We start from the raw sequence: 14,596 nt of genomic DNA, 5'->3' as shown, positions 1-14,596 counted from the left end.
GATATAGTACTTGCAGAATACGACTCGAAAAAAAGTGCAGTATTCATTGGTTTTATTCAAATCTATATCAAACACAATGGCTTTTTTAGGATAAAAAATGCGTTTTGCTCAGCTAATGCTGTATTTTACAGTTAAACGTAAGTCCCTGAAACAGCTTTTGTCTCGAATTTGCGTTGACTCTTCCGGCTCATTTCCGGTTTTACACAGCTGGACTCAAGCTTAACGCAAAGCGAAACTCGACTCGTCCAACATGGCCGGCCAGGAAGATCCAGTGCAGAGAGAAATTCACCAAGATTGGGCCAACCGGGAGTACATCGAAGTCATCACGAGCAGCATCAAGAAAATTACTGACTTCCTTAACTCTTTTGGTAAACATTTTCTTTCTACGGTGTATGATTTAGGTTCGAGTTTTCTGGCGTTTGGCTAGCAGGCTGGCGATGTCCTCCGTAGCCACTCCCAGATAGCATCTAGCTTGTGGGTTTATATTGTTTTCTTCACACCTGGCACAATGATGTCGAGCTGCATTGCAGCATTATGATATAGTTTGCTTGTTGGACAATTCTCGCATTAAACAATACAGCAAACCCAAACTGATGGTAATAAGTGCTTTCAATTTGCCTGTTGGTACCGATGGTTCGCCACAGCTACCAACATATTTTGTTTGGCATCTAGACTGAATATGAACGTTCCATACATGTCTGTTCATGATGTGTAGACGTCTACTGTGGTGGTGGCGGTGGTGAATATATCTTTAGAATACGCTGATGACTATGCGTTTTTGATGTGTCTCTGTTAGACATGTCGTGTCGATCCCGCTTGGCTACCCTCAATGAGAAGTTGACAGCCTTGGAGAGGAGAATCGAATACATTGAAGCAAGAGTAAGTATGACGTGTTGGCGTTTGCGATCTTGCTCACGTGCCTCGCACTGTTTATTACACAGGTGTATTGGGGCGACACGGTAAATAAAAACGAATTGTGATTGGGTGAATATTAGAATTCCGACACGAAGCTGAAAGCAACAGTCGCAGACTTGCCACGTTTTTTTAATTGGCAACACCACCTCGTCTTTCTTGATTGATTTCACCTGAAATAAATTCAATAATATAAAATAAATTCAGACATACTATCTTTCTTTAATGTCAGACGTACTATTTTTCTTTTAAAAATGTTTTCATCCCACCAAAATCACAAGTAGCTGTCATGTATATGCCCGGCCCCAAGATACTGAAATGATACCCACAGATCTCATAGATTATTACTCCAATAATTTTGAAGTAAGGTTGCATTATATTGGAAAAACTTGCAACATGCGGTATGGGTGTTACATTTTACAATATCAGTGATATTGTCCTGCGATTGGCTAGCAACCAGTTCAGGGTATAGCCCGCCTACTGCCCGTAGACAGCTGGGATAGGCTCCAGCACGCCAGCGACCCTCGTAAGGATAAGCGGATTAAAAAATGGATGGATGGATGATATTGTCATATTTAACATGTACATAAAGAAATTACATGTATATCATCTAACGAAGTAAACATTTTTTTTCATTCAGGAAAAAAATGAACGTACAGTTCTTTAGTGTTACTAAGACCACTCAATACAGTTCTCCCATTGGATGGCGATGCGCATTTAAGGTTGCATCTGATTGGTCAAAGTTAGATGAAAGCATGCAATTTCATATGAATTTATTGCACATCTTTTGCATTCTGCGCTGCATGTGCCATTATTACAATGACAATATTTTTTTTTCCGACATATTGTGCCTGCTATGTATGGGTAGAAAATAAAAGCTCCATCCATCTGAGCCGCTTCAATAACAAAACAGTAGTCTCACAATTTAACAAAGAACAAAAAAAACACCACTTTACAGGCTTTAGTTTTCATCCTCATAATTGTTTTCTTCTCCATCCCGTGTTCCTGGGTCTAACGATGACGGAACTCGGTCAACTTTGCACTCATTGAACTCTCTCCCCATACAGTGTTTTGGGTGTTTATCCGTGTCAATATGAGCTTTGAGCTCTGCGACCAGCACCTTTTTTAGACACAAAAACATTTTCCTGCAAGCTTTGCACACTGTTACCTTTATCCTGTTGTTTCAAAGTTGTTAAGATCCCAAGTCGTCCTCGTTTTATTTCAAGTACAGTGGAATCTCTGTGTGATTCAGCTCTTCCCAAAAAGTCTGGGTGAAACCAACTTGTAAAAAATTAGAAGTCATATTTCCCCTAGGAAATAATGTAAATCTGAGTCATCTGTTCCAGACATCCAAAAAGATTACAAAATTATACATTTGAGAAGATGACTATAGTTTTACATTAAGCGCACCATGTTAAAGCAATTTAAATGACAAAGAAAATGGAGAAATTAATATTAAACCACCACGTTAAAACAATTTAAATGACAAAGAAAAGGAGAAATGAACATTAAACATCACACTTAGATTTGTGGATTTCTGACACTTACGATCTCACCAGTGATCAACAAACTAGTACCTGTTTAGCATCCCGCTCTGTTCACAATAGACACGATAGACAATAGAAGCATAGACGAACACTAAAACACAAGCCTTTCAACTGCCAGAAACAAAGGGATAAATATAACATGAGGGATACCTTTTGAGTTCCAGAAAAGGGTAGGTTACTCAAATCAGCATTGCTGTGTGCCATTTTGCACCAGCGCTTTACACTAGATTGAACCGCTATAAGTTCAAGTTCAAGTCAACTTTATTGTCAAATGAGTACATATAAGAGTGTATTGCGCTGTTTGCTTGTAACGTTATGAGGTTCCAATAAATATGGCAGCCATGTATAACCTCGAAGAGTAAACACTGTTGTATAAGCCTTAAAAAAAAAAGATAATTTTCCAATGGCAAAACAAACAAAACCTTGAATATTATGTTCCAATGTGCACCGTGTGGCCCGCGAGTATTTAATTTTAGCGTTTTTTTTTTTTTTTTTTTTTTTTTTTTTTTTGGTGCTATTCTTTTTGTAACTTTTAAATATGCCATACTACTGATATACATTCACACATTTATTTGTTTTTACAGGTAACAAAAGGCGAGACCTTGACTTAAACTTCGTCATGGAAAATTGCAGTATCCCGATGCTATCCTTCCATCTCCCAGGAGCCCACTTATTCTTTTTTTTGAGTTTGCGTGATGGATTCCACCCTCCTTTTTTGATGCTAATGTTTAAAATGTATCACTAGTTTTGCTTGTTTTATATGATGCCACCACCGTGTGTGTAGTATACAGGAAATGGCCATCTGAGTGTGTGTTGCTTGGGCCTGGTATTTTTAAGAAACAAAAAAATAACCATCAAAAACTTTGCTTTGAACATTTTGGGGACTTTGGTACTTGTGTGGTAACAAGTTACGTTGGACCACTTTACATAATGTCGATGATACAATACAGAATTGATGAGTGGGGACCATCCTTTTGTGCCAAGTATTGTGTGGTCTTTAATAAGAACTGTGTGTACAGTGCACTCTTTGCTCATATGTCATTTAAATGCTGTAATAAAATATGAGAAAATCCCAATTGAAAATGAAACCAACCTTGAATTATTTATTATGGGGGCATTGGATCTTGTCATTAATTTGTTTGAAATTTGTAATACAACCCTCCTTGTACCTCCATTGTGTAGATGCTTAATGTATAATACTTTGCAGTTTCATACCGCTGTGAACTTCGGCCAAAATATGCTTTAATATTAAGTGAATAGAACATGAAAAGTGTTAAATAACCATGAGGAAATTTGGACAGTGTTTGTGACGGCTATTTCTGCATGCATTGGATTATAGTTTCCCTTTTTATTTGGTCTGATCAAGATCTAATTGGAGGCTGCTGCCACTTAGTTATACAGTAGTATTAAACTCTTTACATTTACTCCCACCCCCTGAAAAAAAACTTGAGCTCATTTGAATACTTCCCTATTAAACAGGCAGTTAAGATTTTTAATTATCAGGAACAGCATACTTGTCTCCCCAGGTAAACAAGTTGTAGGGCACATACAAAGTTTTATTGACTGGTTTCATGAAATGACTGTGCATATTTACATTTCACCTTGGAAATAAAATATTAAATGTTTCCAAATAGCCTCCGCGATGTCCACACGTACTGTTGCCACTGGTTGGGAATCACTATACCACGGGATGTCTAAAACGCCAACAGTCATCATCCTCTTTTTATACCATCGGTGTTCCAGAGAATTGAGCATCAGCAAACAGAAGTGAAGAGTAACAACTTGGCAGTGGTAGGAGAGCAACATAAAAAGATTTTGTCACAAAGACCTTGGCATAAGAACACGTAAATCACTCAATCAAACTATATTTATATCGCACTTTTCATTCATAGAAATGCAACTCAAAAGTGCTGTACAATGCAAAACACATACATACATACATAAATACATACATACATACATACCACACACACATACATACATAATTCACATACAGAAATAAATACATGCACACATACTTTATTACATCTATCCATACACTCACGTACATACAGACACACACACAAATATATATAAGATAAAATAAGTATATAAATATGTTATTTAAAAGCCAAGCTGAAAAAAGATGTGCCCTAATTAAGCCTCCTCTAAAAAACACGTAAACAATGTCAATTGTAATGTATTCCTGAATATTATTTGTTATATCTTATCACTTCATCATAAAATCGTATAAGGTGAAAATGAAATATAAACGATAAACGATGTCTTCGAGGAGGACTTATCCGTCGCCCAAACCTCCTGTAAGGCAAAATCGGGTGACACTGCACATACGTGATGCAGTGAAAACCCCGATGCATCTTGGGAAGAAGAAGGCGTCGTCGTTCTTTTATGAGGGACGTGCTTCATCGTCGCTGCTTCAACGATTTCTAAAATATACAAATAGCTAAGGAGTATTTGCAATACCACACTGGTGAGTTTGTGCACACTGAAAATGTCATTGTGGCACCGTTCATTTATTTCAGTTCACAGAGTTAAAATTTCTTCAAATGTTTGAAATCACGGAGTTTCAGATGAGTCCACTTGAGCTGTGTTGTGCGGCCATCGTGTTTGAGCCTTTCAGTTGCCCCATTTTGCCTTTGTGAATGCATGTCCAGTTGTTGTTTTTTTTCTGAACATTTGTATCAGCTTTTTTTAATGCTCATTTTCTAGAGGTCGTGTGGAAACAGTCGAGACAGATGGGAGCAGATAAGAGGTGAGTTGCAGCTACATGATAGCAGTTCACTCTTAGGTCTGTGGTCAACAAACTATTGAAACTGAGAGCTGCTTCTGGGAGACTGATTAATACGAAGGCCTACCCGTTTTCTACATACTTTTGGAATAGCAATTGCTCAGATTTTTCAAATGATCGCTTGTACGAAATTCCTAGGAAATCACAATGTACTGCCACTGGTGAGCTTTTCGTCCTTGCATTGAATTGCTCTGCCTGACGCTGTTCGCCACTGATATGGAGAGCTGAACAGCCATATTTCATAAATAAATTGTCATATTTGAACATCATAAGTGGAACTGGATAAATTGAACAATCTGATTCTCAGGGATGTTATTTTGGCATACTTTTGACTCGTATTTGCAATCGCCTGTTGAATAGGATAAGTCGGACTGAACGGAGCGGCAGGTATGGATCTGACGCGCCCCGTGATGCTTCTGATTGGCGCGACAGACGAGAAAGGGATCAAGAACGTGATCGCCGTTGGTCTGATGAGAGACGCGGTGAGCGCAATGAAGGAGAGCGAGACAGAGATCGTCGAGGATCCAGAGACAGTCCAGAGGTGATGACAGTACAGTGATACACTACACTTGTCACATAGGTCTGGTCGGAAATGCGTTACAGTGGAGAGTAAGCAGATTTAAACAGCAAAATACCAGGCAACTTACTAAGTGACCAGAGAAAAAGAAATAAGCATAAAGAAAGATACACAGCCAAACGGAAAGCTGAAATTAAGTTGGACGTTCCACCTACGTACAATACATTGACCCAAAAACAGATGCCAGAAATGGCCGCTTCTGAATAAATGCGGAAGCCATTCCCATGGTAACATACATGGTGAACTTTTTCCAAAGATGGAAATAAAGCGCTAAACTATCAAAATGGCCCTTAAGAAAAGAGAAACTGCTAAAGGGAGTGTTAATGGAAGTGCTCATCACACAGGAGCAGAAAGATCTGTGCTCTTCCTCTCGCGTCTTGTAACCAGGCTATATTTGTGTTGTTGTGATTTTTATAAGACCGATAAATGAGAAATCACCCGCTGGTGATAGCGTGAGTGAGGCAATCCAAGAATGATAAAAAATATATTTGAAAAATAAATAATCATAGATCAAAAAAGTTCTGTCGCGAATTAATCTTTAAAATGACAATATGACATCCCAGTTAATATTTTTTTAATAGAAAAACACGTTTCCCTGAATTAGCATGTTAAAATCAACTAATGAATTTAAAAAGTAAGGCATAATAAGAAACACTTGAATTAGATTATCTCCATGTTATTATGGAAGTCAACTTTTTCAGTTAGGAACTGTAGTCCTCTTTGTTTCCCCCCATTATATTTATTTTTAACCACACACTGTATTTGATTATTGAAATGTGTGGTTTCTTTGGCCTTTATGAATTGATGGATAGTTTACATTTTATATTGCACTTCAATGTCCAACTAGGTACTGGAGTTGAGAGTGACCATTGTCTCTATAACTTCTTAATGCATCATATCAGCTGCAAGCTTGTTACTGTTTTGACTGCATTGTTCCTGTCAAATCAAGATTTATTCTAAGTTATTAAATTATTATTTATGTTAATTGTTTTTTTTTGTTTTTTTTTTGTGGTGATATATACCGTTTACCATGTAGGGATGCAATTGATACAGTGATGTAAATTTTGGGCCCCCAGTTTTAGGTAAAACTATGTACGCATGTATGTCCCATGATAAACGGGGCTTCACTGTGTCTCTCATTCCAATTGTTGAATGATGCGAGTGGAACTGATGCGCTGCCCTTGTATGTGTTCTAGCCAAGAGAGCGGAAAAGACGCAACAGCGACAGATCGGAAGATGGTTATCACTCTGATGGCGACTACCCAGATCAAGATTACAGAAGAGAACCAGGAGATGAGAAGAGGAGCAAGACCATCATGCTATGGGGTCTTTCCTCTCACGTCACAGAGGAAGATGTGTGTTTTGGGTTTTTTTCTTCTTCCCCTTGCATGCAGACAATCGTGTGGAAGGAAGGCTTTTAGGATTGTAATGATCTGACCCTTTTGTGCATCACGCAGATATGTTTTGCCATTGATCAACTGGAGGGTCCCCAGCCTGCCGATGTCAGACTGATGAAAAAGAAGACAGGTGAGACAAGGATACGTGACGGACCTTGACTTTCCCCTAGCCTTTGACCCATAGGGCAAATCTGCTTCCAGTCAGACCCATTTACCCAGAACATGGTTCGATAAGTTCTTAAAAAAAACAAAAAAAAACCTCAAATGATGCTTTTCAAGTGTCATCCTTAGGATTCCTGTACAGGTAAGAAGAGCAGTAGGTCCAGGTTTGTTACATAGCGTGGCGTGCGCAAGGGTTTCAGTGGTATTGGGCAATGTTTTCCTTCCTCCTTTTCGTTTTACTGTGGTAAAACTCATAAGGATTGGCCTGTTGTTTACCGAACAAGGCCTGGGTCGTGAAGCAGTTTGTGGAACAGTTTTAATAATATGCCCATGGACTCTTAACTAACACGCCTCCCGTCTATATTTGAATGCTGTCTCTAGGTATAAGCCGAGGTTTCGCCTTCGTGGACTTTTATCACTTGCAAGATGCTACCCGATGGATGGAGACCAATCAGGTTGCTTCACAATCGCCAAGTCTAGTGTTAATCTTGGAGATCGAGGCAAAATTACCCCAAAGGCAACCTAAATGCTTTGAGCCGAAACTTTTTTTTATGTCCATTATGTGAATTTTTTTTCCCCCTGGATGATACTGTATTTTGAGGTAGTATATTGTAATACCAGTACTATACTGCAAATTTCTTTGGACTCGTGAGGCCTTTTTTAAATATACAGTACTCTTAATACACAGTTTACGCTGGCATTACTGATTAGACTTGGATAGCCCCATGCAAAAAAACTTGAATCCATGGGGGATTTTTTTTCTTCTTTTTTTTTTTAATAGTCATTTTGCCAACATTTTTGTGGGGAGCTCATCTGTGGTTTTCCAGAACGCAGTCAGACTTGTCTTTTAGGGTCACGTAATACACTTTACTCCTGCTCACCTCGAGCACTTGGGTCCCAAACACTTAAAGATCCTTCTACACATCACATACATCACGTCTGTCTTTAACAAAGGATACATTCCGGGGGTCCCTCCCCCCTCCTCTCCCCTTCCAAAATGGTTGCTCTGTTGAGTTGAGATCAACACACGCCACAAACAACCGGGTAACATTTCTATTCCTCTTTCAGAAACGTCTGGCCATCCAAGGGAAAAATGTGGACATGCACTACAGTCATCCCAGACACAACTACGGCGACTGGCTCTGCAATACTGTAAGTTGATGCGTGGTCTTGAGTTCACTTTGAAAAACTACCACACTCTCCATGCATGAAAATAGGTCGAGTTTCATATAGCACCAGTCCTTTTTGTCTTCATTTAGCTGTATATTTTCATAAGTATGAGAGGCTATGTGGTATCCCAGGTAAGTCGGATGTGCTGCACCAATATAGACTTCAGCTTGTCTCAGGCAGCACTGTGCAGGAGGGCATTGTGCAGGTGTATAATAAAAATGATGTTGAACGGTTACTTGCAGTGTGGCCTGTACAATTTCCGGAGGCGGCTGAAGTGCTTCAGGTGTTCAGCAGCTAAAGTCGGTAAGTAGTTAAATCAACAGGAGGTCACCGACTCCCCAACAATGCAAGCAGGCTGCGGCAACAATGTTGGGATGCAGCCCAGTGTTTATTTTGGGGACTTCTAGAAGCGTTTTAAGATGGACAATTGTCCCGTCCCGCTTTTACATTTGACTCAGCTCAGACGGGAGGCAGAGCATGCACTTCAGAGAAAATCCCGCTCAATTGGCTGAATTACAAACCTTGGTATTATCTCGAAAGACCTCTGAAAGGGTTTTAGTGATGGTCCTTTGTGTTGACTGGCCTAAAAGTCACATTTATGCACCAAGTCTGTCTTTTTCCTCCACAGAATGTGAGATGAGCAGTAATTCTGACGTCAATGAATCTCAGCCCGGTGGCGACTTCTGTGGGGACAGTAAGGGCGTTTAATTTTACAAATATATTGCACCACTTCATTTGGAACAGAAGGTCATGTGTTTGATTTGCTCTTTCTCATTCACAGCAATCATCCTGAGAAATATTGCTCCCCAGAGCACTGTGGAAGGCATCATGACCGTCCTGGCACCATATGCTAATCTTTCGCCGAGCAACATTCGCTTAATCAAGGACAAACAGACGGGCCAGAACAGAGGATTTGCCTTTGTTCAACTGTCTTCTCCTCTGGTAAAACCATTGTCTTTTTTGATGACACTTTCTCTCTCAATGACTATATTGTTGAAATATCAATCAGTACATTTCTACCGTATTTTTGGTCACAGGAGGCCTCTCAGCTGCTAACCATCTTACAAGGACTGCAGCCTGGTCTCAAACTGGATGGGAAAACAATTGGAGTGGATTATGCCAAGAGTGCTCGAAAGTGTGTCCAACTTCCTTGCTTTGTGACTGATGAATGGATGTATCTTGAGTGGGCGGTAATTGTTCTTTAATTGTAACTCTAGGGACCTACTACTCCCTGATGGGAATCGCGTCAGTGCCTTTTCTGTTGCTAGCACAGCTATTGCTGCAGCTCAGTGGTCCTCAAGTCAGGTAAAAGCATTGCCTTTTTTTTTCTTCCTTTTTGAGTCAATCTCTGCAGGTTTATGATTGTGTTGCTTTTCCAGCCCCAGCCAAACGCCGAAGGAGTTTCCGAGTACAGCCTCTTGCACGAAGGGTACACTCCAATGTCACAGGTTAGTAGAACAGAAGAGGTCGCCAGTTGCGCACTGGCTACTGTAAATCCAGTAAATGCGTCTCTAGTTCCATCTAGTGGCAGAGCAGCATATGGCCCCAAGAGACATTTTATTCAGTCACTTGTAGTGTGATTTACTGACCATTTTTGCCTTTTTTTTTCCAGTCATACTATCATCAAGCCAGCACCTCACAGGAGAATGGGATTCTTGGAGGTATGAAACGCTGAACTTATCATTATCATCATCATGTTTCTATGCCCCGTAGTAGTTGGCAACATTTTATCGGCATAATTACAGCTGCCCCTAGTATGAAGCTTGTTCCGACTGCTGCTGGGGTAGTTCTCTCCCCTCCCGTGCAAGTCTACCAGCCCCATATAATTGGCCAGCCTGCTATTCAGGTATTGTGGTTGTTTGTACTGCTAATGGAGTGAACAGTGTTCCAGAGGTGAAATGACAAATGTATTGCTTACAGGCATTGCAGCTGGCTCAGCAGTTGGAAGCCAAATCTCAGGCAGGACATTTCCCAGGTGCCGATGCTGTGACTGCTGCCCCGGTAACGGCTGCCGCCACAGCTACGACCTCGGGACAAAAGACGGACGCCTCCACTGGTATCAACATTTTGTGATTATTACCATGTTCAGCTAACTACTTTCCTTTTGTTGTTTCGATTGATAATGCCTTTTAATTGACGCAGTTGTTCCGGATACATCGACTTATCAATATGATGAATCATCTGGCTATTATTATGACCCTCAGACTAGCTACTACTACGACCCAAACACGCACGTAAGCAGCACACAATTACAAAAGTGCATCTGTCGCGATCAGTGTTGGGTCATTATCTGGTATTATTCACTTTTGATTGTTTTCCCCTCCTCAGTATTACTACAACTCTCAGACTCAGCAGTATCTTTATTGGGATGGTGAGAAGCAGACATACGTCCCCGTGTCAGTCGATGCGAATGCTGCCCCTGCTCCACCCGCAGCAAACGCGAAAGAACCCCGTGAAGGCAAGGAGAAAAAGGAAAAGCCCAAGAGCAAAACTGCCCAGCAGGTAACATGTTTGTCTTACAGCAGCATAGTGACTACATTTTTTTTTCTGTCATGTTCTCTTTTGACACAATGATTTGTTTCCAGATTGCCAAAGATATGGAACGCTGGGCTAAAAGTCTTAATAAGCAAAAGGAAAACTTCAGGAGCAGCTTCCAGCCAATCAGTCAAGAGGAAAGGAAGGAGGCTGCTGCTGCTGATGCTGGCTTCACGCTTTTTGAAAAGAAGGTAGCGCAGTATATTTATTAACTTCTGTTGTATGTTACTCTTTGCTATTCTGTCTCTAAGTGGATATTATTACATTTTCAGCAAGCCGGTGTACTAGACAGAATCATTCCCGAGATGATAAATGTTCCTGAAGAGGACGCGGCCACCAGCTCCTCCAACACTTCCAAGGTTAGTCTTTTTCTCGCTTTGGAGCTGATCAAATGAGTGTTTCGATTGGAGTGTAAAAAGTGATTTGTTCTGTTAGTGTGGCCTTGTGGCAGCCTACAGCGGAGACAGTGACCCCGAGGAGGCAGCCGACGGTGGAGAGGGAGGCCAGGACAAGTTGACCGACTGGAAGAAGCTCGCCTGCTTATTGTGTAGGAGGCAGTTTCCCAATAAAGAAGGTTTAATACGGCATCAGCAGCTGTCTGACCTCCACAAGGTAACATTTATTTGTTTATTTGCCCTGATTAATTAACAATGTCAACTTACTGCTCACATCACATGTTCCTTCCCAGAAAAACCTGGAAGTTATGCGACGATCCCAAATGAGTGAAGCTGAGCTGGAGGAGTTGGAGAGAAGAGAAACGGAGGTTTGCCTTCAGGCTTTTAATGCTTTTAGGTTTTTTTCCGAGTAGCACATTTGCTTTGCTTTATAGCCCATGTTTACAAATAGACTCATTAATTCTTTGTGTGTGTAGTTAAAGTACAGAGACAGAGCAGCCGAGAGACGAGAAAAATATGGCATCCCTGAACCTCCTGTCCCCAAAAAGAAGAAATACAATCAACCAACACCAGTTGTGTAAGATTTTTTTTTTTTATTCATAACTTTAACACTCTATTGTTTACTTGTGTGTTGTAATTACATTCTAATCTGTTTCTTCCTTTCCTGCAGTAACTACGAGCAGCCTACCAAAGATGGCCTCAACAGTGACAATATTGGCAACAAAATGTTGCAAGCTATGGGCTGGAAGGAGGGCAAAGGCCTTGGTCGCAATCAGCAGGGCATCACTGCACCCATTCAGGTGTTTAGGAGGGGTTGCTTTGTAAACCATCAACTAGCTGTATTGAAATTACAAATAGGGAGATGTTATACTCACACACTTGATTTTGTCCCCCCCCCTTCCCTTCTCATTCTTGCAGGCCCAGCTAAGAACCAAAGGAGCCGGACTTGGGACTAAAGGCAGCAACTACACCCTCTCTGCATCGGACACGTACAAAGATGCAGTCCGCAAAGCCATGTTTGCTCGCTTTACTGAGCTGGAGTGAACGAGATGAACAGTGAAAGTGGTACAACACATCCTCCAGCGTGTGTTCATTACTTTACTTCTAGCCACCATGTCAAAAAAAAAAAAAAGAATTTCACATGTAGGCATATTAAATAAGTAAATATAATTTATGTTGTACATATGCACAGTCAAAAGTAAATCCTGTACATATTTTCTTCTTTTTCTGTGTGGTGCTAATAGGATATTCCTTAGTACATCAGAGATTGTACAGTTTATACAAAAGGTTTTGTCTGTTTACAGCAAATAAACTACATTAAAAAAACTGTCTTGTCCCTTAAAAAAAGTCACATGTTTACCTGGTGTGCAAATGATGTATAATTTAACTGCGGTGAGCATGCCAATTGTACATATCCAAAGGCCCATCTTGGTTTTGAACAGAAATAAAAGCTTCCGTTTCTTTGCTGACAGTCGAAATAAATTGTGTAAATATATCAGGGGCTTGTCATGCGCCATAAATGCCTCTGCCTTTGCAATGTCGTGCTGGGTCAAATCCTCAACTCAATTTTCTGGGTATGAATGGCTCAGTCCTGGGTTTGCTATTTCAAACCCAACTTTTTTTTGCTGTAGAAACATTTTCGAAATTTTTAAATGATACACCGTACAACAACGTGATTAAAAATGCTATTCTTGAGTTCCTAAGCATGTCCACTGTAATATAGGATTGAAAAAAAAATGCTGCTGTTGATGTACCAGTTGTGCTTATTTAGTGTTGGCAGTGAACTTCAAAAGTGTGGTAAGAGTACCACTGATGCTCTGGGCGCGCCCCCCCCCGCCCCCCCCCCCCCCCAGTTTGAAGCATCGCAATGGTACTCTTGACCAATTGTGTTTTTTTGTTCGGTCTCATGTTGTCAACATGTGAACAGGATGATCAAGAGGACAGTTTAAGTATCAATAAGTACCAATTGGAACCAGGAAATATCAATACATTGATGCGTCAAAGATTTTTTTTTTTTTTATTGCCTTTAAGCTCTTGATAGAAAAAAATGCCGGGTTGTTTTCCTAACCTACTTGCTGGGTATCTGTGGCTTTTAAACAGATTGGGTTACTTTACCGAGGTTGGGTTGATTATTTTGACCCAGTATAAAAAAAGGTGTATGGATACCCTGATAACCAAAGTCACCAATTTCTTGGACTCAACTCTGAAGTACATACCTGTCAACTCATACGGTTTAGCCATATTTTATAAGGATTTTGTGGTGAATCTTACGTATATGGCCATATCGCACATATACGGATTCTGAAAATTTCCGTTTTTTCCCCCCCAAACAGTTCCGTTTGCTTTTGCCCAGAATGGTGCTCGTCTACTCGAATGCTTTCATTTCCGGTAACATTCCAGTAAATCACGTGGTTCCTAGTTGAAAACAGCAGAGTATTCATAAGTATTCTAAGTAGAATGATGATTAGACATTCACCTGCCATTGTATTATGGAAATCTACAATAAATATCATTAAACATTTCGTGGGTTTTTTTCTGCGGTTATTTTGACATATAAAATGCTTTGGTATGTTATAAGGATTTTTGCTCTTTATAAGGATTTTTTTGGTAGTTTATATGGGTTGGCGCTCCGAAAGGTTGACAGGTATGGAAGTAGTTTTTCACCCCTGGTGGATCAAGATCTTGACTCAACATGTTGGGTCAAATCCTCAACTCAATTTACTGGGTACAGTATAAAAAACCCCAGCAATGGCTCAGTTCTGGGTTTGCTATTTCAAACACAATGTGTGTTACTGTAAGCTTATGTTAAATTATTAATTATTTTCATTTTATATTTGAGCATTATATAATTTAGATAACTATAACATTATAAAAAACCCCAGCAATGGCTCAGTTCTGGGTTTGCTATTTCAAACACAATGTGTGTTACTTTTAACCCAGCTGTCATGTATTGAGTAGGTTACGTCCTGACGTGATGACGTAAGACGCGGATAAGAGGAAGGAAAAATGGACACTTGTGGAGTGGCTGGCTGTTAGTTCACCGATGTTGAATGAATTAAGAGAAAGAGGACGCTTTATGTCTTGATTCAATTGGGAGCGCTCAGCCTAACTGA

At 40.2% G+C, this 14,596-nt stretch overlaps 2 protein-coding genes and 1 long non-coding RNA gene across 3 annotated transcripts in view; all 3 read left to right on the top strand.

Moving 5' to 3' along the window:
- Positions 1-210: 210 nt before the first annotated feature.
- Positions 211-3,547, top strand: brk1 (BRICK1 subunit of SCAR/WAVE actin nucleating complex). The gene is made up of 3 exons (XM_019881410.1): positions 211-368; positions 797-879; positions 3,044-3,547. Exons 1-3 carry the CDS (start codon positions 251-253, stop codon positions 3,068-3,070), a joined length of 228 nt encoding a protein of 75 aa, XP_019736969.1. The 5' UTR covers positions 211-250; the 3' UTR covers positions 3,071-3,547.
- Positions 3,548-4,798: 1,251 nt separating this feature from the next.
- rbm5 (RNA binding motif protein 5) lies at positions 4,799-12,802 on the top strand. The gene is made up of 25 exons (XM_019880577.1): positions 4,799-4,929; positions 5,169-5,211; positions 5,608-5,788; positions 7,021-7,179; positions 7,282-7,351; positions 7,765-7,838; positions 8,452-8,535; positions 8,796-8,856; positions 9,182-9,247; positions 9,335-9,495; positions 9,591-9,688; positions 9,771-9,858; positions 9,933-10,001; positions 10,166-10,214; positions 10,299-10,399; positions 10,474-10,609; positions 10,696-10,787; positions 10,882-11,055; positions 11,139-11,279; positions 11,361-11,447; positions 11,524-11,700; positions 11,777-11,851; positions 11,960-12,060; positions 12,154-12,283; positions 12,402-12,802. The coding sequence occupies exons 2-25, from the start codon at positions 5,195-5,197 to the stop codon at positions 12,525-12,527; spliced, it is 2,517 nt and encodes an 838-aa protein (XP_019736136.1). The 5' UTR covers positions 4,799-4,929; positions 5,169-5,194; the 3' UTR covers positions 12,528-12,802.
- Positions 12,803-14,102: 1,300 nt separating this feature from the next.
- The window catches only part of LOC109522232 (uncharacterized), a 22,956-nt gene continuing 22,462 nt past the window's right edge, over positions 14,103-14,596 (top strand). Inside the window, exon 1 of the long non-coding RNA XR_002169537.1 lies at positions 14,103-14,135. This is a non-coding gene — a long non-coding RNA (uncharacterized LOC109522232). The remainder of the gene's footprint in view (positions 14,136-14,596) is intronic.

Source organism: Hippocampus comes, unplaced genomic scaffold (assembly GCF_001891065.2).
Source record: "Hippocampus comes isolate QL1 unplaced genomic scaffold, H_comes_QL1_v1.1 scaffold68, whole genome shotgun sequence".
In the NCBI taxonomy this organism is placed as follows: Eukaryota; Metazoa; Chordata; class Actinopteri; order Syngnathiformes; family Syngnathidae; genus Hippocampus; species Hippocampus comes.
This window is presented reverse-complemented; position numbering and strand designations above follow the sequence as displayed.

Coding starts and splice junctions, on each gene's coding strand:
- brk1 (XM_019881410.1), top strand. CDS start 251: ATGGCCGGCCAGGAAGATCCAGTGCAGAGAGAAATTCACCAAGATTGG. Junction 369..796: donor TGACTTCCTTAACTCTTTTG/GTAAACATTTTC, acceptor TGTCTCTGTTAG/ACATGTCGTGTCGATCCCGC. Junction 880..3,043: donor TCGAATACATTGAAGCAAGA/GTAAGTATGACG, acceptor TTGTTTTTACAG/GTAACAAAAGGCGAGACCTT.
- rbm5 (XM_019880577.1), top strand. Junction 7,352..7,764: donor ACTGATGAAAAAGAAGACAG/GTGAGACAAGGA, acceptor TGCTGTCTCTAG/GTATAAGCCGAGGTTTCGCC. Junction 10,400..10,473: donor TTGGCCAGCCTGCTATTCAG/GTATTGTGGTTG, acceptor TATTGCTTACAG/GCATTGCAGCTGGCTCAGCA.